At 36.2% G+C, this 26,218-nt stretch overlaps 1 protein-coding gene and 1 long non-coding RNA gene across 3 annotated transcripts in view; one reads left to right on the forward strand and one right to left on the reverse strand.

Annotated features, from left to right (window-relative positions):
• The window catches only part of LOC140623881 (uncharacterized), a 67,928-nt gene extending 46,416 nt beyond the window's left edge, over nucleotides 1–21,512 (reverse strand). Inside the window, exons 1-3 of the long non-coding RNA XR_012023410.1 lie at nucleotides 21,135–21,512; nucleotides 1,933–1,983; nucleotides 767–933 (exon numbers count right to left, since the gene is read on the reverse strand). This is a non-coding gene — a long non-coding RNA (uncharacterized lncRNA). The remainder of the gene's footprint in view (nucleotides 1–766; nucleotides 934–1,932; nucleotides 1,984–21,134) is intronic.
• Nucleotides 14,934–23,191, forward strand: SPP1 (secreted phosphoprotein 1). Of its 2 annotated transcripts, XM_072810614.1 has the most exons (7): nucleotides 14,934–15,088; nucleotides 16,193–16,257; nucleotides 16,368–16,406; nucleotides 19,489–19,569; nucleotides 20,059–20,100; nucleotides 21,162–21,440; nucleotides 22,352–23,191. In XM_072810614.1, the coding sequence occupies exons 2-7, from the start codon at nucleotides 16,204–16,206 to the stop codon at nucleotides 22,754–22,756; spliced, it is 900 nt and encodes a 299-aa protein (XP_072666715.1). In that variant the 5' UTR covers nucleotides 14,934–15,088; nucleotides 16,193–16,203; the 3' UTR covers nucleotides 22,757–23,191. The 2 variants fall into 2 exon arrangements, with proteins under 2 accessions (XP_072666715.1, XP_072666716.1); XM_072810615.1 differs by lacking the exon at nucleotides 19,489–19,569 and having other exon boundaries at nucleotides 14,935–15,088.
• Nucleotides 23,192–26,218: the final 3,027 nt, after the last annotated feature.

Raw genomic sequence — 26,218 nt, forward strand, 5'->3', positions numbered from 1 at the left:
TGTCACAGCCATCCATTGACTAAAGGTGAGAAGGCTCCGAGGGCATGGCAATGCAGCCTTCAGTGTCATTCCCTCTGATCAACAGCCAAGCATGGAGAATGTGAGGACTGGCTCTGACAGCAATCAGGTCTTGGATGGCACACTACAATTTTCTTCCACTTTTCTGTGGCTACACAGTCATCCTTTCCCCACCAGAGGGCTGTTACTCAATCTAAAAATATGGAAATTTAGAACTCATGCAGTCACTAATTGATCAGTCATCCAACTATGTTACATCACCGGGATAAACTTCAAGGAATATTGTGTTTTAAACAGAAAAAAATCTACTAAATCAATGTACAAAGGACTTGACACAAAGCTCTATCTCTGGGACATTTATTAAAATTTAGTTGCAGATTATTTCCTTATTGAATTTTGTTTTTCTATTTTCCTGGAATATAGTCATAAAGTGAAATTTAGCAATCTTATATTGGTAAATCACATTCTGCAAAATCATATTACTTCTTTATACTTCTACAGAGATTTTTCAGTGACTATTTCAGAAGAATAGAAACAATGATGAGGACTCAAAGCAAACAAAACCCTTCAAAACTATTTTTTTAGTTTCTCAATTTTCAAAAATATTCTTCTCATAAGCATCCATTATAGCTTATAATTTTAAAAGCTGTAAGGATGTTAACACTGTCCAAAATATACAAAATTTTGAGAGTTAAGAGACATTCACAACATACTGATCTGTTTTTTATCAGATTTGGTATATTCTTACCTTTAGTAATCCTTCCCCAAAAAATCCTGTAATAAGAACCAGCGAAGAAAGGCTTTGAGTTTCTTGAAGGCAAGAATGGAAACTTGTTTGATTATGTGTCTCCAGTAGCAGGTGCAGTGCCTCATACATAGCAGGGGTGCATAAATGTTTGTTGAATGGATTAGTCCCTGGGTCATAAAGAGAAGAATAATGGTCTTGGGGTCTGATAGACACTAATGAAGCAGGAAGTGATCCTTTTAAAATTCTATTTTCCTTTGTAATCCTTCTGCTCAAGAACCTACACTGCTTTTTTCATTAACCATATGAAAGAGTTTTAGATAGACTACAGGACATCTAGTTAAATGTGAGTTTCAGATAAACAGAAATTTTGTAGTGTATGTCCAAATATTGTAGGTATAAAGTATGTGCATATTTGAGACATACTTAAACATTGTGTATTTGAAATTCAAATTAAATTGGGCATCTTATATTTTCATTTGCTAAATCTGGCACCCCCACCAAAGGATTAAATATAAATTTCTTTTATCATGATTTAAAAGTGGCTGAATTACCAGAAATATTTAGTAGAGATAGCCACTCAATGAAGTTAGCCAGGCATCACCAAAGAAATTAATACCCATAATTCTTACAGTAGTTTTTAAATTTTTAAACAATTTTTCTGAGAAAAAATAATTGGTTTTGAAATAAACAAACCATCCAATAAATAAATTTTTAAAAAATCTTTGATGTTCAGAACTATTTTGAATCCTGATCCTGCAATTAAGTTACCATATAGCATTGAAAAGCCAGTTTTCCACTCCTGTAGTGGAAAGCCACTACAACTTTATAAAATGATTCTAATTACTTTCCTATCATGTTGAGAAAAAAACAGAGCTAGATTAAGCTATAAAAGTTCCTTTATATCCATTTCTTCTCATTTCTCCATAGAAATAATCATTGCTAACTGCTATAGTTTGAATGTTTGTATCCTTCGAAATTCATGTGTTGAAACCTAATCCTCAAACTTATGACATTAGGATTTACAGCCTTTGGGAAAGTGCTTAAAGTCATAAGGGCCCTCATGAGTGGGTCTCTTTATTAAAGACACCCCAGAGAGCTCCCTCACCCCTGTCACCATGTGAGGACATAGCAAGAAAATGGCTGTGAAATAGGAAGTGGGCTCTTACCAGACATCAAATTTGCCAATGCCTTGATCTTGGATTTCCCAGCATCCATCACTGTGAAAAATAAATATTTGCTATTCAGGGAGTGTGCCTGCTGTGATGAGCACCGGGTATTATATATAAGTGTTGAATCACTAAATTATATACCTGAAACTAATATTTCACTGTATGTTAATGGAGTTTAAATAAAACTTTAAATAAATATTTATTACTCATAAATCATTCATCCAGTCTATGGTATGCTATCACACCAGTCTGAATGGATAAAGACACCATTTGATTTGTATCATTCCTATCATTTTGTATGCATTCATATACACATATATATATGTATATATGCACACACTATTTTTTATTTTAAAAAATGAATCACTATTCACCTATTACACTGAGGTTTTCATTTTCATTTAGTCTTGGATGTCTACAAATACTTTTATTTTTTTAATTTTACTAAATATGCAATACCACATGTTGTGACCAGCAGACTCTAAAATGTAACTTCTATGATCCCCAACTCCTGAAATTCATGCCCTGTGTAATACCTTCCCTTTAACTGTGGGATGGCCTAAAGACTTGTTCTAACAAACAGAATAGGATAAAGCGATGTAATGTCACTTTCATCATTAGGGTGCATAAAATATGACTTCCATTTTGCTAGCAGATTTTTATTGCCTTTTAAGCTTCCTGACTTTGATGAAGCTAGCTGCCATGTTGGAGAAGAACTGGGGAGGCCACCAGCCAACAAACAAATAGGAACTGAGGCTCTCAGCCCAACAGTCCTCAAGGAACTGAATCCTGCCAACAACCATGTAGGTTGGAAGCAGATTCTTCCCCAATCAAGCCTTTATAGGAGACTCCAGCCTTGGCTTACAGATGTATGAAGACTCTGATGCAGAGGACCCAGCTAACCATGCCTGGATCCCTGACTCACAGAAACTTCAAGTCAATAATTGTGTGTTGTTTTCGGCTGCTAAGTTTTTGATAATTCTGCTATAAAGTAATGGATAATGAATGCATAGATGATGCAAAATTTAAAAGCCATTAAATTTAAGTCTACTTCCCGTCCTTATCTCCAGCCAATCAGATCTCTTTCCTGGAGGCAAACACTGTTACAGGCATCAATTAAGATCATCAATCTTAGAGCACTTTAAATGCTTAAAGGATAATAAATAAAAGTATTAATGTCATTATTCATACTAAAATTCCCAGATTTACAAATGAAACTAAAACCTTTGAGGAAAGTAAGAACAATAGGAATAATTACGGAATTTTCTCACATGGGACCAAATGGCAACAGCAGAAAAAGTGACAGATAAATGTCAGATGAACCCATGTAAAAAAGGATATTTATATCTGGCAGAAATTCCGAGGACATTTACAAAACTGCACCTGAGTTATTGCTTATAACCAGAAAGAGATCACTGAGTCATTAACCACTTATCCTTAAAATCATTGATTCAGTGTCCTATGCTAACCATAAAATAGAGCATTATCAGGATGAATGAAAACAAAACAGAAAGCATTGTATTGTGTGGTTCAAAGCCAGGTCCGTTCATCTGATACCATTCATGGAACACTGTTCATCACACCACAAAAATGACTTGATGTAGCCAGAAATGATAGGGTGGGAACTAGGGTGAGAGTCTGACTCATAGGCTTGAGTTAAAGAATAGACTAAAATATGAAAGATCTTTCATCTGGAACAGGTGTGGGCCCTTTTCTGTAAATGGGCCAAATAGTAAATATTCTAGGCTTTGCAGGCTATATGGTTTCTGACCCAACAATTCAACTTTAGTGTTGCAGCCCTATATAAATAAATGGGCAAGGCCATGTTCCAATAAGACTTTACTTACAAAAATAAGATTTGGGTGGTTTTGGTCCAAGGGCTTACTGACCCCTTATCTAGGAAATGAAAACAAAGGATAATCAAGACAGCAGTTTGGCACCAGATTAAAAGACCCAGATGCCAAGAAGAAATCCCCTAGCTCATAATGCCAATTCCAGTGCTGTTATCTGAATACACTGATTTGACTACTATTGAAGACATTGGTTTTTATCTGAACCAAAATTTCTGCTCTGACCTCCAGTCTTAGCCCATCTAGAACCTGAGTTGCCATAGAGCTAAAATAAAACCCAGGCAAGAACACCCCTTTTTTCTCCATGCCTATCCTCTTAGCATCTCTCCTCCAGTTTCTTGGGAGATTCTAGAACTAGAACAACAGTACCAAAATGGGAAATGTCATCCTTAATAGCCCAACAGATACATACAATCTATATTTTAACCATATTGACTGAAATCAGTGTTTTTAAGCATCTGATACCAAATTATGTTGTTTCAAAGCAACTAAATTAATATTTATAAGCCAATGTATAGAACTGGGCATTTTATATTTTATACAAAATTTATCTCAACACTTATAAATTGTATTGATTTCTTAGCATTCTTCCCCAAATCTCTTAACTACTTATTATAAGCCTTTGCTTTATGTTTCACGGGTTTTTATTTTAAAAAAAAAAAAGTCAAATCCTTTGTGTGAGAAAAAGGATCTACACACAGCTAGCCATGTGTTCACACATACCTGGCACGATGGGACAAGAGTTTAACTGATTTTATTTCCTGGTTCTTCTCTTCTGGCCCACATGGATAAAACTTGGGATAGAAGATAGAACCACAAGAAATAAATCAGTTGCCCAATTTTATACAATTACCATAAAACTAAAATGTGTTTTAGGAAAATTAACTTCCTGTATATAGGGTTTTATCCTTCTTCTTTAAAAGAAAATATTGTTCATTAACTGACAGCCCCAAAAGTCAGACTGTGAGATTTAAGTGAAAGTGTGTCAGTTTTATCCTAAATTTAGAATACCACCAACTCTGAGATACCAGCTGCATTCTTAAGAGACCAACCTTGATGAAGCAAGACGTATGTTTGAAAACTTACTAGAGGTTAAGACACCGCAATTTTACTTGTGTCTGAACCAACTCCACATAAACAAAAATAAAGTGAAACCCTAGTCTGAGATGCTTTGCCACTGTCTAAAAGCAGAAAAAGGCCCCTTGCCTGACCCCAGCCTCCACTTCCTCCCCAACCCAGACGAGTGGGTGTACCAGCTTTGCTGATATGTCCTACGTGACCTCTTTACTTCACTAAGAACTCTGGCTAACCCTCCAGCCAAGCTATGGGAGACCAAAAGACCACCACAGTTGGGGAATACCAGTGAAATATACGGGACAGGGTCAAAACTCAGCTCCCTACCATAAACAGTTTGTAATATAATCCACCTTCCCTCTAATTATAGTTATCTCCATATTAGAAACTATGGTAGAGTGCTTTAAAATTCTTCAAGTGCCTTAGAATTTATCATCCTCAATATTTGATCTAGCAAAAGTCACCTAAGACTAAAATTAATCTATAAATACATTCCTTTCAGAAAAAAGAAGTACCTGACTCTAAGTTTTCAAATATTAACTAGGTAGGTCGATTTTAACTTCATCTCTACCTTGCCCCATCTGGCCCCTGGTGAAAAGCAAAAGGTGCTCCAAATAACAAGTGGCCTAATTAAGAGATAAAGTAAATGATGCTGTGTGAATAATGAGAAGTTGTAAGATGAGTTTATGACTTATTGGGAGATAGCTTAGCCTCTCTCTTCTCAGAAGCAAGCTAATTTAACAATATTTAGTGGAGTTTGATGTATAGCTGAGACAAAGTCAGCCTCCCTGATTTCCAGCATTAGACACTGTCCACAAAAACCAAAGCCAATTCTCTTCTGGTAAAAGTAAGGAAAAACAAAAACAGGACCAAGAGAAAACTACTTTCCTAATTACTTAAAATATCTCATTTCAGAATTAAATGAGCTGATACACCATCTCCTTTGGGAGCTAAATGAGTCACATATTGTATAAAACAATCAACTCCAATTTTAACATATTAGTAATTCCACATGGACTAATTTAGGGTTTCAGGAATGGGGAAGCAAAAATGAATACAAAATTCTCTATATAGGTAGAAACTATAATACAGAAATTATATATATAAAGTTATGGCACCATGATGTAAATCCAATCTCCTGAGTTTAGAATCTGGAGCCTAATTGATAACATTCAAAAATTACAGATTGAACATGTAGTGTAATGTAAGGGGTTGCATTAATTAAGGTAACACCTCCTATAACTGTAAGAGCTATCAGGAACTTGAAGCCATAGAGGACATCTCTGGTTCAAATAATATTCAATACCAGGGCTCCTAGACAGCAGACAGCTCAAGCTATCTCCTCTGTGGGTCTTTGTCCTCCAAAAATGTTCCACGGTCCTCTTCATTCAGCCAACAGGTGAGAAGGAAGACTACGGAGGAGGTACAACGAACCTCCTAGGCACTATAGCCTGGAAGTAAAACACATCATTTGTTTATATTCTGTTGACAAGAACTGGTCATATGGCCATGCCCAGATGCAGTGGAAGCTGGAAAGTAAAGTCTCAGTTGGGCAGCCACTTCCTAGGAACTACTCTAGAAGATGAATTTTTGGTGGGCAGCAAGCAATGCCCATCACAATTATTTGGGTAGGTGCTATAATGAATCCAAATGTAGCAAGACATAAGGCTATGAAATTGTGCCTTTGAATTGTTCCTTTGTCTACGTATATGGTGACTGTTACAATATGACAAGCAATTCACTCAAAGTTTAGCTAATCAAGACAACTAATATCTTACGTCATTGTATGTCTTAAGCATGAAGCTAATTATATTAACCCACAATCACTAATCCGTGTATTTTGAATTGGTGATTCTTAGCAGCATGAGATTAGCAGAGAAGTATTAACACTCTCTGACTGTGTGGCTCAAAATCATAGCATGACATTAGCTGGGTGGCATGTGGATATATAAAGCTCTGCATTTTATTAGATTTGAGCCTATGAGAAACAAAACTATTCACTCTCAGCAAAATTTCTCACCAATATCATTGTAACTTATAGCTTTTATTGTATGCTTGTCTGTTTTCAACCAAGTTTGGTTGAAGTTAGATGCTTATTCTTTTGATTCACATCTTAGAAGTTAATCTCTAAAAATCAGTTCCTCCTCTGTACTGTGTCCTAGCATCCTTTAGAAACTTTTTCCAACCAGGGATGCCGGGTGGCTCAGCAGTTGAGCGTCTGCTGTGGCCCAGGGCGTGATCCTGGGAGTTCCAGGATCGAGTCCCATATCAGGCTTCCTGCATGGAGCCTGCTTCTGCCTCTGCCTGTGTCTCTGCCTCTCTGTCTCTCTGTGTCTCTCATGAATAAATAAATAAAATCTTAAAAAAGAAAAAAGAAAAAAAAATTTCCAACCTAGGCCGGTGGAGCTAGTCACTCCCTTCTCTGGGCCTCTACTGACCATGTAAATATACACTCAAAGGCTTTTGCAAGGAGTGAATGAAATCATGTATATAGAAGTGACTGCACAGTAAATGGCTTCCATTGAATTACCTGAAAAATTGAGATCCTAATACTGCATTCATATACTTGTTAGGAATATTAGACATAATATATATTTTAAAATCTAGAATTTAGGGATCCCTGGGTGGTGCAGCGGTTTAGCGCCTGCCTTTGGCCCAGGGCTGATCCTGGAGACCTGGGATCGAGTCCCACGTCGGGCTCCCGGTGCATGGAGCCTGCTTCTCCCTCTGCCTGTGTCTCTGCCTCTCTCTCTCTCTCTGTGTGACTATCATAAATAAATAAAAATTTAAAAAAAAATAAAATCTAGAATTTATATGTTTTCCATGAAAACATTATTACCGTTATTATTATTATTATTATTATTATTATGAATATCTCTTAACAGCAAAGGCAGAAGTTCTGGGCTCACTCTTTCTTACCATAGAAAAGGTAAATACCGAGGATATAATGATTATGAGGACTTGTTTCTTAGGGAAAAATCAAGCAGTAGAAATTTGTTACACATGAATGGGTAAAAAGAGGACAAACTTTGATTTTCGATAACTCTTGAATTATTTCATCTCATACAAAGTGAAATTAATAGGTTGTCTACACCAGTCACATCTACAGATGCTTGGAAATGAAGAGGATGTGAGTGTGGGAAAGAAAAATCTAAAAACATCTCCAGATTATGGAGAAGTTTGATATTCTCCATCTTTTTGGCAACAAAATTGCCCCCTAAAACCACAGGCAACATTTTCTGGGAAAGAAACAAGCCAACCTCTTCAGTCACTTTCTCTTCAATCTCCCACTCTTGGTATAACAGAATCTAAAAGAAATTCATGTGACCCACGTTAAGAAAACACCCCTAGAAAACTCATATTCGGGGAGGTAAGGATAAAAAACTCTTAGAACCCTAAAGATTGACTCATTAGAGTTATATGTTGAAAGTGGTTGGCCTCTTTAAAAAAATTATATTTTCACTAATATAATAATTATTTATCTATGATTTAAAATATAGCAAAAAAACACATGATAGTTTACATTAAACTATCATTACTACATTAAAGAGTCTCAAAGACTCTTCAATTCTCACCTGACTGCCAGTCTATTAGAGAATCTTTGTGTCAAAATCTTCTCTTTCTGGCTTTTAATCTGAACTTCTCTTACAATCTCAAAGCCAACTCTATTTCTACAACTCGTTTGCCCTTCCTGTTGCAATGTCAGAATTTTACTCCTCATGGATTTTAAAATCACAGAATTTTAGAGCCAAAGTTGCCCTTAAAAATAATCCAGATTAACTCTATTAAGAAACATGAGACCCAGACAAGCCAAAGGGCTTGCCAGAACCCTATAGATAAGGGGGAAAGATCCTGGCTCTTCAGATTCTGCAATGGCATTTTTAAAATGTGTATACAGTCCTTCCTTTATCTGAAGGAATACATTCCAAGACCCCCAGTGGATGCCTCAAACTGCAGATAGTACTGAACCCTACAGACATGCTATTTTATTCCTATATTTACAGACCTATGACATGGTTTAATTTAGAAATTAGGCACTATAGGAAAGTAATGACAATAACAATAAAATAGAACAATTATAACAAATACTGATATGAGAGCTACGTGAATTGGTTTCTCCAAGTATCTTGTACTGTACTCACCCTTCTTGTGATGATGTGAGATGATAAAATGCCTGTGTGATGAAGTGAGGGGAATGACGTAGCATTATAACATAAAGTTAGGCTACTATTGACCTTCTGACTACTCATCAAAAAAAGGATTATCTGCTTTCAGATGCAGTTGTTGGTGGGTAACTGAAACTGTGCAAAGCCAAACTGCAGATACTGTTCAAATTACTCTGAGAACCCAGCAGTTAGTTGTTCTTGCTCCCTGGAGCGGATGCTAAACGCGAATGTGATATGCAGCTTCCATGGAATTAAGTACTATTAAAGGTATGCCCCTAACTCAGTTGTTCCTCAAACATTTACTAAGCTGCTAACAGGAAATGGTGGATCCATGATTAAGACCAAGTCCCTCCTGGAAGAATTGACTTGTTAGTGTAAGGAGACAAGCATGTAACAGCTATAAAGTATCATAGGTGTGCTAGATTATGGGCAGGGTGCATTAGGGATACAAAAGAGGAAGTGGCTACTTCTGTTTAGGTAAAAAAAAAAAAAAAAGCTTTATAGAGGACGTCTTGATGCTTAATGTGAATTAAGTCTGGAAAGAAAATATTTCACATGAAAATGTTTCACAGGCAGGTGTGGATGGGACTGGAGGGATATTCTAGGCACTCTGGGGAGCTCCAGTTGGCTCTGTGTGCTGTTGCATGAACAGTATAAAACAGGGAGTCAGTGAAAGATATGGCCGTAGAGACAGGAGAATGCCAGACCTCAGAGGACCTCACATTCTGTAAAAAATAGCATTCAGCTGGCCAGCCCTCTTTGAACACAGGAATCTTGCCTAATATTCTAATCCATTCTGCCTGATAGTGACTTCTACTAGGACCTAGAGGAGATATTCAATTTGGTACTTTAAAAAGCATCAGAAAATAATCAAGAATGACTCAACTTACATAAGAATTCTATACATTTTGCAATAGAGTTCATTTTTTTCATTCACTGCATTAATATTTGTTCACACATACACGAAGAGATGAGCATATCATGGACTTTCATTTTATTAAAAAATTCAAACATTAAATTATTAAAGTAAAATAATTACTAATTATTTTAAATTATATTTTTAAAAACATAAATGTTATGTCATGAAATAAAGACATTAAGGTAGTTCTTCCTTAATAGGAACTGGCAAGAAGAATAAAGCAAGAACATCTTAGCCAAGTGTGGCTAGAAAAGTAACTGATTCAGTTGCTTCTTCTGTTGTCCAGTTTTTGTCATCTTTCTTCAGATTTTCATCTTCTGTACTATATTAAAATGGTCATTTTTTCATATTCACCCTATAATGGATTTTCTACGAAAAATTACTCAAACATCAGATTTTAAATAAGAATTCTCATAAACCAGTTTTGAAGAATGCTTTTCTCCCCTTGAATACATTCTGCAGAATGCTGATCACTGGTTGTTTATTGTGACACAATGCCTTTTCTGTACTAACACAGGCCTGCACTTCTAGACTTTCTATTTGTACATTTCTGCAGCTTTGTACAGATGCCTCACCCCCCACCCCACCCCTGCTGCCTTTGGGTCTTGTCTGATGACAAGCTTCTGTATTGTTCACCATGTTGCTGCAGGTACAGGCTTCTATGCTGCTGTGATTTCCACTATGTTGAACGGAAAGAGAGACTTCCTGTTTGAGCCCAATCTCCAAATACCCACCCTACTCCAGTGTAGACACAGGGTCTCTGCCATATGCTTTTCCCTGTCCATAGTCCCACTGAATTTAATACATAACTGGACCCTCTTATTCTCCTTGGCTACACAGTTCCAAATTTCTTAGTTGATTTTCATGAATAAAAGTCTCCCTGAGGCTCCATGAAGGTAAGAATGGTGTCCTCTTCAGAAAAAAAAAATTAATAATTTAAGTCCACTTTAAAGAATCTATCACTTAAAGAGTATTGGAATGCCCTCAGAGTTGGTAATAATACTTTAATAGAAAAACACTATGCAATTCTTGAGTACCAGCAGATATTAGGTATCAATATATGGTACACTATGAATTCGAGCCTAGTACACTGAACTGATAAGCACAAACTATGTGCTCAGAATTTCTTAAGGATGGAGAGTTGAGTGGTTAATCACTAACAATTTATTGAATATTTACTTACTCTATAACAATTCTATGTGTCTAAAATGAATTTTTTTCTGTTGTCTTAAGTGAAACTAATGTTTGCCAATAGTAAGATCATTTTTTCAGGAGCTGAATTTCATTATTTAAGTTATTGAGCAATAGGATAAAAGTTTTATGGTGTTTGTTTTCACAATTTCTGAAATGTCCCAATTTCATGTCTGTCCTTAAAAATAGTACCCTCTTATTTCCCACCCTTGTCTCCTTTCCTTTAATAAGTAATGCCCCTCTTCCTTAGGCTAAATGAGTATTGTAGTAGGCTTCTGTTTAGCTACAGTTCCTAACTTCACTATGGCAGATTAGTGATGCTACGAAGATATCAGATTTTTATTTGAACGTTGATTCAGAGAGAAAAATAATTATTTGCAGAGCTGAAAAAATTTAAATAGTTGATTATAACTTACTAAGAAGATAGTTAGAAATATCCAAATAAACTGGAAGTCAGTATTAAAAAAACTCCACAAAACAGTGACATTTGGACACTTAAATTTTTCCATTATATGAGCATTTTCATGTCGTTTAAGAAAAAAATACAATGTTCTTTATATGTTCCCATATGTCCTCTTACAGTGTCTATATATATTTTTTAAAGATTGTATTTATTTATTCACGAGAGACACAGAGAGGGAGAGGGGCAGAGACACAGAGGGAGAAGCAGGCTCCATGCAGGGAGCCCGACATGGGACTCAATCCGAGGTCTCCAGGATCGCGCCCTGGGCTGAAGGGGGCACTAAACTGCTGAGCCACCTGGGCTGCCCCAGTGTCTATATTTTATAATCATAAATCACTCTTCACATTCCAGTTTAACAATTAAACTTTTTTCTTTCCACATACGAGATTTGCAAAGAATTTGATCAGTTTGGCATTTTGATTCTAAAAACCAAGCATTAGCCTAAACAAGATCAAGACTGACCTAAATCATTTAACACATTAATTCTGACAGTTAAAAAATCTTTTTCGGGAAAAATAAGCAGCATATCTGATAACAAAAAGCAAGAAGAAAAAAGGGGATCCCTGGGTGCCTCAGTGGTTGAACACCTGCCTTCAGCCCAGGGCATGACCCTGGAGTCCCGGAATCGAGTCCTGCGTTGGGCTCCCTGCATGGAGCCTGCTTCTCCCTCTGCCTGTGTCTCTGCCTCTCTCTCTCCCTCTGTGTCTCTCATGAATAAATAAATAAAATCTTAAAAAAACAAAAAAAAGGCAAGAAGAATGAATCTCTTCAAAAGTCAGAATGACATACTATCCATTTCATCCTTTGCAGAACTGCCTCCCTAACAAATCACTATCTTTTCATCTCTGAAGCATCCCAGACACATTCTTTACCTGTGAATTCACAAGTCTTTTCTCTGAGTGAGATCTCGGAATCAGTAACCTTTTGAGCAAGTGTGGGAAGTGGGGAAGGAGACAGCATGTCTACCTGGGACTGCTGAAAGCAATGACAGAGCAGAACAGGAATGTTCTGTGTAGCATTATTGGGAGCTATTTTCTCACCTGGCTTTCCGAGAAATGGAAGGCCCCACAGCTGTTTTACAGTTCTGTCATTAAATATGCGAAATGTCCTATCCTGCCGGAAGGAGAAAACAAAACCAGATTTGTGGTCTGAAATCCCTTTCAGAAACGCTGCCATCGTGTGGCACTTTGGAGCTAGAACCGGAAGAGTCCTGTGGTAGGTCATCTGGTTCATCTGGACGTGGCTAGGCTCCAGCGAAATCTATTCCTATAACACTCTAAGTTTGTATTAAATCATTCCTGTGGGCACAGAGTAAACCGTAGTGAGTCCTGTGGAAATCTTGTTGTTTTTAGAATTTGTGAACTTCCCCCTACTAAATTGACAACATGACAAATTTATGTGGGTGATACGTTTAAAGGGAAAAAACAATTTTTAAAAGCAGAACTAAGAAATATGTTCTGAAACTTTATAACCTGATGCTTTATGTTTCATCAAGTTAGCTGGCACCTGGATTGTAAAATGTGCGATTAGAGCCCACAAATCAATAATATCAATTCATTTGGAATGCATCCAAAATAGATAAACTCACCCCACCACCAAATGTCCACAAAACTGGAATATAGTTATACTAATAAGATTGCAAGAAATTATGTAATTCATATTTTTATTAAGAACAGCAATCAGTAAATAGTAGCCGACACATTAGACAGAACTAATAATAAATAGGACCATTTATCTTTAATCTCACTTCGCACACAATTCTTACAATGGAAGTGTGAGGTAAATGAATAGTTGCAACCCTCATTTCTCACAACTGAGAAAAGTAGATGAAAATTAAGTAATCTCAAAACAATATTAAATATTTAAAATGGAATCAGAGCTATGCTACCTCTAATTTCTGTTCTGATATTCAAAGTCACCTGTAATTTTTTTATTTAAATACCTTTTAAATACCCAGTAAAGTTTTTTTTAATATGGAAAAATGTTTTTAATTTTATTTTATTTATTAAGTAAAACCTTTATATATCGTGGGAGAAAAACTGGAAAAAAAATGATTCATAGAGCAATCTATTCCTATAGTGATATGAAAACTACCTTATTGATGTACACAGTTTAAAGATCATACATCTGGGATCCCTGGGTGGCGCAGCGGTTTAGCGCCTGCCTTTGGCCCAGGGCGCGATCCTGGAGACCCGGGATCGAATCCCACGTCGGGCTCCCAGTGCATGGAGCCTGCTTCTCCCTCTGCCTGTGTCTCTCTGCCTCTCTCTCTCTCTGTGACTATCATGAATAAATAAATAAAATCTTTAAAAAAAAAAAAAAAAGATCATACATCTAACCTCATTCTAATAACCTATTCCACTTAAAGATATTACAAATGATGACTACTTGCTTCTCCAAAACTTTCAGGAATAGTTAACACACACAGTGCTTCAAATATGCATATAATATGTGCCAAGTGTTAGTTTTGCACATACTAATTCATTCAAACTTCTCACAATCCTCATGAGCTAGATAATAGCGTGTGTATTTGACAGATGAGGAAACAAATATAGGTAGGCTAAGTGACTTGCCCAAGGTCAAACAGCTAATGGTGGCAGTGTAGGACTCAAAGCCACACTCTGGCCCCAGAAGCAGCCTTCTCAAGCAGTAACACTGCTCCCAGTCAGAAACTACTTTACTTCTGCAGTATATACAGTAAATTACCATTCTTCTATTTTGTATAGCAAATTATCTGATTCACCACCTCCAAACAATTCAAACAGCACAACAAAAATTCATGTCCTTGAAGGGTCATCGTAAATCCAACTTGAACATGGGCATGAACATGGAATTTAGTGTTAGTAATGTCATTTGTCTAAATGACAAGCTGCTATATACTTGAAATCACAATACCAAGCTTGAGTAGTGAAGGATGGAGGGGGCCTCTCTGAACTCTTCATACACCTGAAGGAGAGATAGCCTCGCACCTGTTAAACAAGTATATCTGTGAGGCAAATTTGGTTGCATATATGACCTTAATCTGCTATTTAACCTGAAAGAAACAAAAGTCTATTCCATTTTATTTAAGACTAATTTAATATTAATATTTTTTCTTCTAGCTCAGAAATTATAGACTGTTTCAAAGAACTAGTCATTCCTCCCCACTTTTTTGTAGGACCCCTAGATGCCCTTCCACCATGCTAAATGCCAACCCCATAAATGAAAAAGCTAGTTAATGATATCGTACACAAGTAATGTTTTAACTATAGTTTGTGTGTTTGCTTCTTTGTTTTTTAACCACAAAAACCAGAAGGGGAAGTGTGGGAGCAAGTGGGTTGGGCAGTGGCAAAAAAACCTCATGACACATTTCTCCGCCTCCCTGTGTTGGTGGAGAATGTCTGGAGCAGCATTTAAATTCTGGGAGGTCCTGGTTGTCAGCAGCAAGAGAAGGAGAGAAGTGCAGCATCGTCCAAGACTGGGCTCTCTTCTCAGCCAGCCACAGAGCAAGGTAAGCCCGCAGTTCACTACCCCGTGTATTCAGCTTCATTTCAGGGGCAAGGGCAAGTCGTGAGGAAAGGAATTGAACTGTAAAGCTGTTAAGCAGACTTGAATTGTTCTAGGCTTTTAAATGAGCATGGAGATACGTTACAGATTTCCTGGAGGAAAGGTAACTGGTTATTTTAAAAGCCAGTCATTTATAGGACTCAAAAATACTTTTGAGTCCTCAAAAGAACTGAAATTATTTCTTCCAATCAGAAGGAAAAAAAATGAAAAATTCTATGCCCCTTTCAAATAACTATATACATTAATTTAAATGGGTAGATGGCTGTGGAAGCATTTAAAGGGATAAAAATCTTTAGTGGTAATGTAAGCTAATAATAATGCTATGTTTTAATGATTTAATGTATCCAACCTATTTTCAAGAGAAAAGAAAAACCTTCTGAATAATTTACTTCTGTATTTAGCTGTTAGATTTTTCACCAAAATAACTGTATGACACTATTTAGACTTATTATCATGAATAGAAAAGCTGTTGACTATTTTCTATGTTTTGGTTTCTGTTTCAAATTTCTAGAATGCCTTTCTTAAATAACTGAGTTTTGAGACAGCCTCATTTTATCTAAGTGGTACCTTCTTAATAATTTCAGTTATAAATCACACTTAAAATGCACGCTGGAAAGATGGAGAAAGCAAGTTTCTTTCTATAGTTCTATTTTCTTTCTTCCCCTTTGTGTTTTTCTTCTCTGAGAAATAAAGATTCCAACACTAGCTTATTATTTTAGTTAAATTACTAATGATCTGTTTTTAGGTTGAGATAGCTGGAGCTATCAGGGAGTAATGATATAATTCCTGGAATTCTAAATTTTAAAGTTGAATATAGACTTGGGAGATTCCGCTCTCCCTTGCCTAATAGTGAGAGATAAAGAGGTGGCATTACAAATATTAACTCAAAAGAGCATAGTGTTTGAAACAAGAGTTTTCTCCAAAAGGCAGAAAGTATTCTACAGAAAATATATTTTATTAGTAATGATTTTGTGATGTGGTAGCATAAAGAAGTATGACTGTTTTACCCTACAAAGAAACCGAATATTCCTTATAAAATATTTTGCAGGAAAACTCACCATGAGGATTGCAGTGATTTGCTTTTGCCTCTTAGGCATTGCCTACGCCATTCCGGTGAGTACAGCTGCATCTTAAAGGAAATTTCTCAAAATAAATGAATTGTGTGCTCCCCTGTGCTAGGAACACATTCACATTGTTCTTTGTTCATTTTTTCTATTTCAAAGATTAAGCACGCTGATTCTGGGAGCTCTGAGGAAAAGCAGGTAAGCATCTTTTCGGTTTATCATGTAATTAAATTATATGCAGCTGTACAAGAGGTACTACAAACATATTTGTTGCCATTTTACTTATCTTCATAGTCTTGCTGTTGATTGATAAGTATTTACTGACTGCTGCTTTCAATCTAGGCCTGCTAAGTACACTTACAGATGGTCCCCAACTTATAGTGCTTCCATTTACAGTTTTTCAACTTTACGATGGTAGGAAAGCCATATGCTAGTAGAAATCATACTTCAAATTTTGAATTTTGAACTTTTCCGGGCCTGGTGATGTATGGTACAATATTCTCTTGTAATACTGGGCAGTGACAGTGAGTTGCAGCATCCAGCCAAGCCACGGGATCACAAGAGTAAACACCAATATGCTTCCAACTATTCTGTATGCATACAACCATTCCATTTTTCACTTTCAGTACAGTATTCAATAAATTAAATGAGATATTCGATGATTTGTTATAAAATAGGCTTTGTGTTAGATGCTTTTGCCCAACGCAAACTAATGTATACATTCTGAGCATGTTTAAGGTAGGCTAAGCTGTGCTATGATGCCCAGTAGGTTAGGTGTACTAAATGCATTTTTGACCCACCATATTTTCAACTTGCAATGGGTTTATTAGGACATAACCCCATTGGAAATTGAGGAAGATCTGTGTAGTTTTTAGTAAATATATGCTCTTAACACCAAACTAGTTCTTTTATATAATAAAATAATGCTCTAGGCCATTGTCATTTATATAAAATGAATTCTAGGAAGTCAAGTGAATTTTTCTTTCCATGAGTCAACATACTGTACTAGACATAGAAAATTCCATCCATGCTTTTTTAAGTTTATTTTTTTTAAGATTTTATTTATTTATTCATGAGAGGCACAGAGAGAGAGAGAGGCAGAGACACAGGCAGAGGGAGAAACAGGCTCCATGCAGGGAGCCTGACATGGGACTCGATCCCGGGTCTCCAAGATCACACCCTGGGCCAAAGGCAGGCACTAAACCACTGAGCCACCCAGGGATCCTCCGCTTTTTTAAGTTTAAAATTTGTCTCACATACTGGATAGTTTGTATGGCCACAATATTCATAATATCTACTAAGATATTTGCTAAGAAACCCATTAAAAAAGAAAGGTTTTTATGCTGTTTGGATCTATTATGCTTGTCAGCTGACTTTAGATAACAATTTTCTAACCAAGCATAAGACCAAATAAAACCCTTTATTATAACTCTTTGACCAGCACCATAGATGTACATGCTCCTCCAAAATAGGTAAAATTGTGCCAGCCAAACAACAAATGGGCATTGTCCTGAGGAGCTTAGGCTAAAAGATACACAGAGTTCAATCCCAGATGAACAGAATAAAGGCCTGTGTAGTGTTCTCTGGGGTCACTGAAAGTAGATTGCTTAATGAAGACATTAGGAGATGTTTTGCTGCAAGTGTCTAGGTGTGCAAGTAGGTGTGTATAGGCATGTCTGTCTTCTAATTGATTTGAGAAAACAAATACGGAAGCACATTAATAAGCCAGAAAAATTAACATTTCCAAAAAAAATAGAGGTCACACTATCTGAGGCAAGAATTTATGCCTTTTACATAGAATAAATATGGCCCATAAAGCTATGACAGTATAAATTATTAAATTATATTTAGGAGAGAAGTGAAGAGATCAACCTTCCAGAATCCTAGAAATCTAGAGCTAGTAAGAAATATGGGAAAGTTACAAAGAGATACCTCTGAAGATGAATTGGTTATCTGTATTATGACTATTAGGGGGTTTTAATCTGTTTTGTTCATCTATATTGTCTTCATATTACCTTGTTTTAAATCATAAATTTAACTTATAAGTGCCTTCTCTCTGAGACCATATTACAAGTAGCAGTGGAAATATATATATATTTAATATATATAAATTATGACATATTTACATATAATCTTTATATTTTTTTAAAGAAAACAAAAGGAGAGAAACTTGGAACTCATCCAGACAAGTAGCTTCACATCTTTTTTTAGGCAAGGAACCCCTTCTTTCAGCAAAAGCTTTCAGAGAAGCCCAATATAAAGCTGTTCTGGTTGGAGCCAGCCCTGGGGAAACCCCAAGTACTACTGACTGGTTGCCTCTCTGCTCCTCCCCCTCTCGGTGGCTGGCTGTGAAAGGGACCCTGTGGAACCGCCAGGGCTCTCATTCTCAAATGACAGGAATGTGAAGGGATTGGCTCTGGGTGATACAGCCCATCAGATGACACTTATTCAGGGCAATTTCCATTCCTCTGCACTAGAATAATCATTTTCCCAATAATGATTTGGCTAAAGGAAAGACCATTCCATTCATGTCTCTGGCATCTTGGAGCAATAGAACTTCAGTGCAGTGATATTAATGTTATATTTCTGCACTGTCCACTCAGAGCTGCTAGCCACTGTGGCTATTGAACACTCAAAATGTAGCTAGTACAACTAAGGAACTGATTTTTTAAATTTAATTTTAATTAAATTAAATAACCACATGTTATATGGCTGATGGGTACAGGATCAGACAGCAAAGCTTTAGAGTTTCCCCTTATTCCATAGAATGGAAACAATGAAGATCACCACTAACTAAGGGGATCTCTGCTTTAGATATGTTTTATTCGAGGGGAAATTTCAGCTAGCAAGCATAAAATAGGAATGCACAATACTCAGTATGGACAGAATGAATTGGTACAGAGAGCCAGGTTCCTTGGATTTGAACCCTGGCTCTGCCACTTACTACCACTTAACTTCATTGTAGCTGAGTTTCTTCTGATCTGTAAAATGGGAATAATAATGATACTTATCTCACAAGAGGTTAAGAGGATTAAATGAATAAATATTTGTAAATTACTTTGAAAGGATGCCTGGCTTAAGTGCCAAGTAAGTATATTAAATGAATCTACAAGAAAAAAATAAATGATAAAAGAGGTATCTAAGGCTCTGGTTGACCGTATACAGGCATATTATGCCTATCCATCAAGATCAGTGAAGTATAGTTGCTTTTTCAGCTTATCATTTAGAGATCCTTATGTTTCTTTTTTTAATAATGACAAATATGCAACATTTTTTGTAGCTTTACAACAAATACCCAGGTGCTGTAGCTACATGGCTAAAGCCTGACCCATCTCAGAAGCAGACTTTCCTAGCACTACAGGTATTTTTAATTTTAACTGATTTTAAGAATTAAATTTCTCACAATTAGAGAACAACAAAAAGTAGCCATCATGCAGGCCATTGAGGCCAGTTAAATGGATCCTTCCTGCCTGTTGGTAAATGTGAGCTTAGGACAGCAATTGATCTGGTTATGTTGGCTTTTTTCACACTTTAAGCCACTCATTTATGAGGCTGAAAAATAAGACCTGTTTTGGATAGAAAAGGCTAGCTTTTAAATTAAAATATGAGACATGGGGATCCCTGGGTGGCGCAGCGGTTTGGCGCCTGCCTTTGGCCCAGGGCGCGATCCTGGAGACCCGGGATCGAATCCCACATCGGGCTCCCGGTGCATGGAGCCTGCTTCTCCCTCTGCCTGTGTCTCTGCCTCTCTCTCTCTCTCTCTGTGTGACTATCATAAATAAATTAAAAAATAAAAAATAAAATATGAGACATGTTTTATGTAAACTGATATGTATCTCTTCTTCTTCAGAATGCTGTGCTGACTGAGGAAACTGATGACTTCAAACAAAAAGTAAGTTCTCATCTTGAATCAGAAGCCAACCATGCCTTGGAGAGATGAAAGAAGCCACTCTTTCTCCTAATGATATTGCCTGGGCTCAATTCTGATAATATTCTATTGGTAGATTTTGCAGTAAATTGCCAGTCTAAAACTTGCTCATAAAGAGAACATGTATTTACTAAATGTCAGAAATACCAGGTTTCTTCAGATAAGCTTAGTGTGGCAGGAAATGTTTACTAATGTCTGTTATTTGAAATACTAAGCCTCTTAACATTTTATTTAAGATATTTTGTAAATGTCTCATCTAATATCTGATAAACATCTAATAATGCCTACGAAAGCCAAGATTTTGTCTCTAGGAGCATCTTTGTTCCTAACATTATGGTTTATGTAATAACTATTCTTTTTCTTGGACTATTGTTATATTTGCTAAACAAAGAGGTTAGTTAAATTTGTTTTCCTTAAGATCTTTTGAATATGCTAAGAATTCTAATTAGGAAAGTTAGATAAATAACCCAATATATTAAAAAAAATAACCCAATATATTGCTAGTCAGAAGTTTAATAGACAGTAAGTGGTTAATTTGGGGGACAGATTTGAGTTGCAGCTTAAACACAAGCATAACGGATTCACCTTTTGCTTCTCCATACCAATAAGGGGGTAGTCTTAAGTTTTGATGCATGCATTAATATATGGATGCTCCAATCTTCTGAGAATTTTCATTTCAACTCAAAAGTAATCTCACAATTATGTATCTATTTATTTCATCACTGAATTGGTAAATTGAATAATGTCTAATATGAACAAGGAAATGGAATGTTATTGATAGAAATATTATACTCCCATATATGGCTTGAAAATAATTATTTATGGAGAAGCAAGAAAAATACCTCAAATTATGATTCCATTTATCTTGGTATTAAAAAGGAAATTGCTTTGCTCCTAGAAGCCACTGAATACATTGCTGTGAATGCAAAGATTCTAAAACCAAATTAGTCTGAAAGACTAATGTACTGAAAAGACTAAGAGAAAATAAAAACCCTTACCCCAATTTTTCTGGCCATGATTTTTAGACCTTCTCAAGTAAGTCCAATGAAAGCCATGACGATGTAGATGAAGATGATGGAGACGATGTGGATAGCCAGGACTCCGTTGACTCGAATGACTTAGATGACGACTCCAACGAGTCTGATGAATCCGATGAACTGGTCACTGATTTTCCCACTGACATTCCAGCAACCCAATTATTCACTCCAGCTGTCCCCACAAGAGGCTCATATGATGGCCGAGGTGATAGTGTGGCTTATGGACTGAGGTCCAAATCTAAGAAGTCCCACAAATACGAAGTTCAGGTAAACAGATACATCAGATGTTTATGATTAGAGCCCAATTCTAGGAAACCAGAGTGTGCATATTCACATTCATTCATTCAGTAGATATTATTTGTTTATGACTATTTTTTAATATTTTATTTATTTATTTATTTATTTACTTACTTATTTATTTATTTTAGAGAGAAAAGTTGGTAGGGGAGTGCTAGAGGGGGAGGAAGAGGGACATGCAGACTCCACGTTGAGCACAGAGCCCAGTGCAGGGCTCAATCTTACACCCCTGAGCTCATGACTTGAGTCAAAATCAAGAGTCCAGTGCTCAACCAATTGAGCCACCTAGGCAACTCCTAATTTATGACTACTGAACACAAAAACTTTTTTCAACTTGGCTATTTTAAGTCCATGCAATTTTTCTCTAATTTCATCTCTCAGCCATAATGCTCTTTTTCCAAATCCTGGCTGTAAAGCATTTATTCTATTTATTTTTTTAGATGAAAGAAAAAACTTTGGAAAACAGCAATTATTTTCACAATATAACAGTCATGTTTTGAAGTTAAATATTTACAATGAATTGTAGAGTTGCAAATTACACTGCATCTATGGTCTAAGGATCTGGATTTGACACATAGACTTGACATTTACTATTCATTTATTTTTTAACTTTCAATTCTCTTTCTCTTTATTTAAAACAGAGATAATGAGATCTACTTATAGTCTTTATCATATGCATAACTGATATACCTATTAAACTAAAGGAGATGAATATGTGAAAACCCTGGTAAAATATAAAGTAATGTGCTTGTCCTGTTTTTTGGTTCAGTCAAATTTAGACCATTTCCAGTATAAATTGGCTAAAAGTTAGAAAGCAGAATTACAATGTTCCCATCCCTGGCTATTTGTTTAATTCTTCTTTCATTTGTTCCGTCATTCAGTATCCTGATTCTACAGAGGAGGACTTCACATCACTTGTGAAAAGTGCGAGTATGGAAGATGACTTCAATGCCGTCCTTCTTTCCCGGACAGTGAGAGGCACCTCTGACAGGGACAGCCATGCAAAAGACAGTCAGGAAACAAGTCAGCTTGATGACCACAGTATGGAAACCAAGGACCGCAAGCACTCCCAAGAGTATAAGCTGAGAGCAAGTGATGAGAGCAATATGCATTCCCATGAGATTGGTAGCCAGGAAAATTCTGAAGTCAGCAGTGAACTTGTCAGCCAATTAAGTCAAAGCCATGAGAAGGAGTTAATTGTAGACTCCAAGAGTGAGGAAGAAGATAAACACCTGAAATTTCACGTTTCTCATGAATTAGATAGTGCATCTTCTGAGATCAATTAACAGGAGAAAATGCAATTTATTACTCTGCTTTTAGCAAAACAAACAAACAAAAATTATAGCAGGATGGAGAGAATACAAAATGCTTATTTCTCAGCTTAGTTGGTGAATGTATATGTATATGGATCTGGAAATAGATACTATTTTTGATCATTAGTTTAGTGTGTGGCTTAATGGTAACACCATTGTAAACTAAAAGCTTCAGGGTTTGGTCTGTGTTCTTTCCATATAAGAAATGCAAGCTATCACTGCATTTTAATATTTGCTATTCTTTTATGAATAGAAATTTATGTAGAAGCATAGAATACTTTTACACACTTATAAAAGAAAACATAAAATTAACTTTATGTCACTATAATCTTGTTTTTTTAAATTAGTGTATATTTGGTTGTGATTATTTGTGTGTGTGTGTGAATAAATCTTATATCTCAAACATAATGAGTTTGGTGGTATTGGCTGCTTTTGTTTTTTTTCTGGAGCTTTATTGAGATATAAATGACATATAACATTGTGTGAGTTTATGGCATACCACATGATGATCTGATACATTCATATGCTGCAAAATGATCACCATAGCATTAGTTTAACACCTCTATATTGTCACCTTCTCGATCCTATCACATAAGCATCATTTCTTTTTTGTGGTGAGAGCAATCAGCTGCTTTTCTTATTTGAGTTCCCACAGTTGCCCAGCAGTTAATAAGTGTAACTACTTTAATGTACCTGCTAAACTTAGAAGAGAGCAATACAGGGTCTGCTGGATCAACCATATCGGTTCTGGCTGAGCTAAAGTTCCTAATTAAGGAACTTTAGAATTCCTTAATTCAAGTTTAAGTTGATACTCAGCCAGAAATCCTCCAAGTATGCAGGACTCTTTCACCCAGTGGAACACCTTTTTTCTAATTCTCACAAAGCTGATATAAAAGCTAATGAAAGCCTAGCTGCAATCACAAATCAATTTTATTGTTTCTCATCACTCACCATTAATTTGCTCAGTAAATTTATTGCTTTCTTGCCCTTGGATGAAAACCTATAGGTTCCATAGTGATTTTTTTTTCCATAGCTATTTTGATCACTCATAGATAATAAACAGTCCCCTTGTATTGTAATAAATTTTTAAATGCAGTTCCAGGTAATAACCGAGATTTTTAAATTTCATTTAAAACTAGAAGTTCTGAAAGCCTGAAGTGGAACAAGTATCTTTACTTCCATGTCTTGCTCCTCTGCTCTTTCTAAAACTAGAAATTCCATTTGGAAATCTTAAAATTCTCTATCAAAAAACTTTTAGGACAAAGGGAGAAAAATTAAGGAGCAGAATTTCTAAAGACAAATCATAATGAAAACACAAAATTAACAGAATATGGTTAAATCAGTGATCACACTAAAGCCACAGCCTTAAATTTTTGCAGCAACAAACATATTAAAAAATGAAAGGAGGGCAGCCCTGGTGGTGCAGCGGGTTAGCGCCGCCTGCAGCCTGAGGTGTGATCCTGGAGACCCTGGATCTAGTCCCACATCGGGCTCCTTGCATGGAGCTTGCTTCTCCCTCTGCCTGTGTCTCTCTCTGTGTGTCTTTCATGAATAAATAAATAAAATCTTAAAAAAAAAAAAAGAAAGGAACAACAAAGTTAAGCAAAAGAAACCAGAAGGAAGAAAATAATAAATTTAAAAGCAAAAGTAATGAGATAGTGAACAAAAAAATAGTAGAAACTAATCAAAATGCTGGTTTTTTGTAAAAACAACAAAATAGATAAACCATTAACTCTAACTTACTAAAGGAAGAAACATAGAAAAAACAAATGATGCAAGCAAGGAGATAACCAATGAAACTAGTAAGTTTTTAAATATTGGAAAAGACTACTTTACACAACTAAATACAAATAAAATGGAAATTCTAGATAAGTTGGATTATTTTCTAAGAGAACACAACTTATCAAAATTAACCTTGCTATATGTGGAAAGCATAAGTAGACAGATTTCCATAGAGGAAAGAGAAAAGGTTATCAAGGAACTAACTATAAAAACCAGATCCAAATGATTTTACAGGGGATTTCTATCAAAATTTCAAAGACCAGATATGCCCAATAACATTTAAATTTTAGCACAGAAGAAAAATTCTCAAATGATCTTTATGAAACAAGTATAATTCTGATACCCAGACCTGGTAAGATTACCAACACACACACAGAAGAAAACTATAAAGCAGTTCACTCATGACTAGCAATGGGACAATCCTAAATACAATGTCAGCAAATAGAGATTCTATATCTAAAATCAAGTTTAAGGCAGCCCGGGTGGCTCAGCGGTTTAGCGCCGCCTTCAGCCCAGGGTGTGATCCTGGAGACCCAGGATTGAGTCCCACATCAGGCTCCCTGCATGGAGCCTGCTTCTCCTTCTGCCTGTATTTCTGCCTCTCTCTCTCTCCTCTCTGTGTTTCTCATGAATAAATAAATAAAATCTTTTTAAAAAAATAAAATCAAGTTTAAATAGTGCATTATAATCAAGGGGGGTTATTCCCAAGCAATGAAGCTTCAGTATTAGTAAATTCATCCCTATAGTTTATCATGTAGTTAGATCTAAGGAGAAAGATGTTATATGATTATATGTACAGATGACAAAAAGGACTTTGTGTTAGTGAGCTATTACTAGGATGGAAATAGTGAGTAACAAACACCCTTGATATCTCAGTGGCTTACAACATCAAATATTTTTCTTTTTCTCACTCACCAATCTGTGGGTTGGCAGGGGTGTGTATGCTTCAGGCTGCAGGATGGATTCAGTTCTGCTCCATATGCTTCTTCATTTGGGATCAGCAACAACCCAGGACATGTCTTTCTGATGGCAAAGGCAGAAACATAAGAAGGGTGACCAGAAATATACATGATGCTTCAGACTCTGAACTTGACACACTACTACTGTTCATCAAATTCCATTGTTCAAAGCAAGTCACATACTCCCTTCTCAGCAGGGAACCTGCTTCTCCCTCACCCTCTGCAGCTACCTCTGCTTGTGTGCTCCTGCACACTCTCTCTTCAATCAATCAATCAATCAATCTTTAAAGCAAGTCATATGGTCAAACCCAAAATCAGTGTAGAGGTAAAGTATTTTCTCCCAACAATAAATCATGATAGAAGAAGGGGGAAAAAATAAATCATTGCGAACACATAGTAAAATGTAGCACAGCTTTTGACAAACCCATTCTTAATTTCATAAAAATCAAATAAAAATTAAGAGATACTTTCTTAACATGATGAAATATCATATACCTCAACTAAAAAACCAGCATCCTACTTAATGGAGAAATAATTCTCATTTAGATCAAGGACAAAGCAGGTATGTCCTCTGCCCCACTACTTTGTAGCAAAGTATTGGAGAGAAAAGCTGATAATCATAAGCATTTAGATGCCCAAGATTTGAGAAAGAAATTATATCTCTATGTAGATCATGTAATACTACATCTAGAAA

This window comes from Canis lupus, chromosome 33 (assembly GCF_048164855.1).
Source record: "Canis lupus baileyi chromosome 33, mCanLup2.hap1, whole genome shotgun sequence".
NCBI lineage: Eukaryota > Metazoa > Chordata > Mammalia > Carnivora > Canidae > Canis > Canis lupus.

What these genes read in the sequence shown, in the direction of transcription:
- SPP1 (XM_072810614.1), top strand. Translation starts at nt 16,204, where the DNA reads ATGAGGATTGCAGTGATTTGCTTTTGCCTCTTAGGCATTGCCTACGCC. An exon ending in GGAGCTCTGAGGAAAAGCAG is followed by an intron (nt 16,407 to 19,488) that starts GTAAGCATCTTT and finishes CATTTTTTGTAG; the next exon opens with CTTTACAACAAATACCCAGG. An exon ending in AGACTTTCCTAGCACTACAG is followed by an intron (nt 19,570 to 20,058) that starts GTATTTTTAATT and finishes CTTCTTCTTCAG; the next exon opens with AATGCTGTGCTGACTGAGGA.